Source organism: Myotis brandtii, unplaced genomic scaffold, assembly GCF_000412655.1.
Source record: "Myotis brandtii unplaced genomic scaffold, ASM41265v1 scaffold447, whole genome shotgun sequence".
NCBI lineage: Eukaryota > Metazoa > Chordata > Mammalia > Chiroptera > Vespertilionidae > Myotis > Myotis brandtii.
Window position 1 is genome coordinate 844,254 of NW_005367108.1, and position 3,395 is coordinate 847,648.

General features: G+C 50.7%; 1 protein-coding gene across 1 annotated transcript in view; it reads right to left on the reverse strand.

The window, feature by feature from the left end:
- The window catches only part of KIF13B (kinesin family member 13B), a 192,824-nt gene that overhangs the window by 14,985 nt on the left and 174,444 nt on the right, over nt 1–3,395 (reverse strand). Inside the window, 1 exon segment of the mRNA XM_014546454.1 lies at nt 7–86. Coding sequence (XP_014401940.1) covers nt 7–86 — 80 coding nt within the window.

The window sequence follows — 3,395 nt, forward strand, 5'->3', positions numbered from 1 at the left end:
GGGCACCCGGGCCGGCCTCACCAGCAGCCCGTAGCCAGGGTTGCACTTGAAGTACTGCTTCCCTCCGATGGAGCCGTCGTTCTTACCTGAGGGAGAGGAAGAGAAGATGGAGAAATGGCTCCGCACAGCGCACAGCCCCTACGGCCCACCATCTAACACAGTGGTTCTCAACCTTCCTAATGCCGCGACCCTTTAATACAGTTCCTCATGTTGTGGTGACCCCCAACCATAAAATTATTTTCGTTGCTACTTCATAACTGTAATTTTGCTACTGTTATGAATCGTAATGTAAATATCTGATATGCAGGATGTATTTTCATTGTTACAAATTGAACATAATTAAAGCATAGTGATTAATCACAAAAACAATATGTAATTATGTATGTGTTTTCCGATGGTCTTAGGCGACCCCTGTGAAAGGGTCGTTCCACCCCCAAAGGGGTCGAGACCCACAGGATGAGAACCGCTGACACAAGTGCGCTGGGGCAGCTGATGTGCTAACCCAGAGCCTGCGCTACCCCACCTCACTCCGGGCACAGACTGTTTTCAATCTAGATGGAATATGTAGAATTTTTCCTCAACCTATAGATGAGTAAAAATGCTTTGAGGTGAAGGGGGAGAACACAGCAGGGGGCTGGGGGTGGACCTGAACAAAGTGACCAGCCTGACCCCCAATGTCAACACCCCATGGTGATGGATGGGTGGGTGGGGAACACCATCTTTGTAGCAAAAAACGATCACGAATTTTCTGCACTCACTGTCTGCACACCCTAACCCGCCCTTCTCTCTTTACCACCCCCCTCAGCGCCACCACCGACTCCCCAGGCCCACAAGGATCACCTCCCACTCTGGCCACTGTCACCACAGGGCTCCTGGGTCACACTCTACCTCCCTTCTCACTGGCTCCTCCCCGGCTCCCCAGGGCCTGGGGCTGGGCCCTCTCCCCCCTGCACAAGGATGCCTCTGAGCTGTGCCTCCAGACTCAGAGTGGGCCCTCTGATATCTGGTCTCCACTGGACGGCCAACCGGCACCTCCAGCTCCACCTGCCCAACTGAACTCTGGTTCCCCTGCCCTGCGGCCGCCCTGCTCTCAGGCTCTTCCACGGGCATGACCCTGGCCTTGGGCCACACTCAGGTGTCACCTGGCTCCTTTCTGCCCTGACATTCTACCACCCTCAGTCCTGGGGCTTCCTGACTCCACCACGCATCCCGGCCTGGACACCTGCACAGCCTCCTATGTGGCTTTCCTGTTCCTGCTCTTCATCCCAAGTCTATTCTCCTAAAAAAAGGCATCTTTTTAAACCTTCAATTCCTTACCCTTCGTGAACTGGCCGCCCCACCACTCCAGTCTCCTGGGCCGGTCTTTGGCTGCCCCTCAAATGCCGAGAGCTGGTTCCTGTGCGGAGCTTGTGCCCGAGGTGCCTTTGGCCTGTCGCTGCTCCCCAACTTCCTCCTTTGCATCACTCATGCCTTCGCTCCCCTCAGGATTATTAAAATGTCCCACTCCCACCATCCTCCACCTGCTTAGCCCACTTTATTTTCTTCACAGCACTTATTACCATCAGATTTTATTGACTTGTTTGTTTGATAATTATCTCCCTCTGAAAGAAAAGTCCGGTGAAACCAGGGACTTTGTTCTGCTCAGAATCCAGGACAGTAGGTGCATAATATTTATTTGTGGGATGAATTCATCTACTTGCTAATCTCCCTTTAATTCTTAATTTAATTGCAAATACAAACTTCTTTCCCAATTCCCGTTTGCATTTAAGCAGAAATGGAATTTAAAAAATATTCCAGCCTGTGCTACAATAATCTTCTAGAACCACTTCCAATTTATGATATTCTTTGCCAAAATCAAAGACAGTGAGTGACTTCATAGCTGAGCTGAGGGGCCCAGAGACAGAGTCAGTGTGGGGCAGGCCTGAGTGTCACAGAGCAAAGCACCCCAACTCTCCCTCTGCCCGAACCCTGCCCCCAGAGCTTTCTCTTCTCCACTCATCAGCCCCACCCACAGGCCACACCCCTCTCTCCTACACCCATCACAGCGGTGCCCAGCCCGCACTGCTGGGGGAGGGAGCGGAGACTAGCCTGGCTGTCCCCAAAGTGTTAGACACAGTTAATGCCGGGATCTCCTCAAGAGAAATGGAGACGGGTGTCCACACAAAAACTCAAACACGAATATTCCCAGCAGGATTGTTCACACAAAAACAAAAAGTGGAAACAACCCAAATGTCTATCAACCCACAAGTGATGAACAAAACGCAGGCCATCCCAACAAGGGGATGTTATTCGGCCCCAGGAAGGAGCAACACACTCCAGCCGGTGAGCCTTGGAAACGCTGCTCAGTGAGGTCAGCAGACACAGAAGCCCACATTCTGGGGCTTCCACTTACATGAAAGTCCAGACTTAAACATTTTGTATGTAGGAAGTAGATGAATGGTTTCCTAGGGTTGGGGCTGGGGGGCGTCTTGATAGACATGCAGCTTTTTGGGGGTGATGAACCTATTCTAAAATTAGATGATGGAAATGGGTGCACAACTTGGTAAGTATACTAAGAACCACTGAACTGTAACTGCGTGAGCCTTGGAAACGCTGTTCAGTGAGGTCAGCAGACACAGAAGCCCACATTCTGTGGGCTTCCACTTACATGACAGTCCAGACTTAAACATTTTGTATGTAGGAAGTAGATGAATGGTTTCCTAGGGTTGGGGCTGGGGGGCGTCTTGATAGACATGCAGCTTTTTGGGGGTGATGAACCTATTCTAAAATTAGATGATGGAAATGGGTGCACAACTTGGTAAGTATACTAAGAACCACTGAACTGTAACTGCAAACAAGTGGATTTGATGGGGTATAAACTGTCTCACAACAGAGACGTTTGAACAAAACACCCGAAGAACAAATTGCGTCCTTAAGTCCGGCCCTGTGTTTCGGAGAGCGAGGACCCACCGCTGTGAGCTGGGCCAGTCTGGCCTGCAGCGGATCTTCCATCACCCTGTCACCTGGTCCAGCTGTGGGCCCAGGAGCCCTGGGATGTGGGAGACCCACTGGGTCCACGGGGCTCGGGAGTGTGACCTGAGCCAGGACGGCAGGTGCAGCTACTGTTACAGTTCAGCTGCAAGTGCTTCTGTGACTAACGAAATCATGGCATTTAAATTCATTACTACGTTTATAGTAGCTTTCAATCAATGTCTTGGGTTTTTTAGAAACTCTAATAAAAAGAGAACCTGACTCTTAAAATGCTTTGGGAAAGTTTATCTAGGAAAAAATGCCTCATTTTAAAAAGTGGTGACTCCAGGAGCTCAGAAGTCAAATGATGTGCTAAGGGCACACAGACAGCTTCTGGCAGGGCAGGGGCAGTGGCAGGGAAGGGGCAGGGGAGGGGTAGGGTAGGG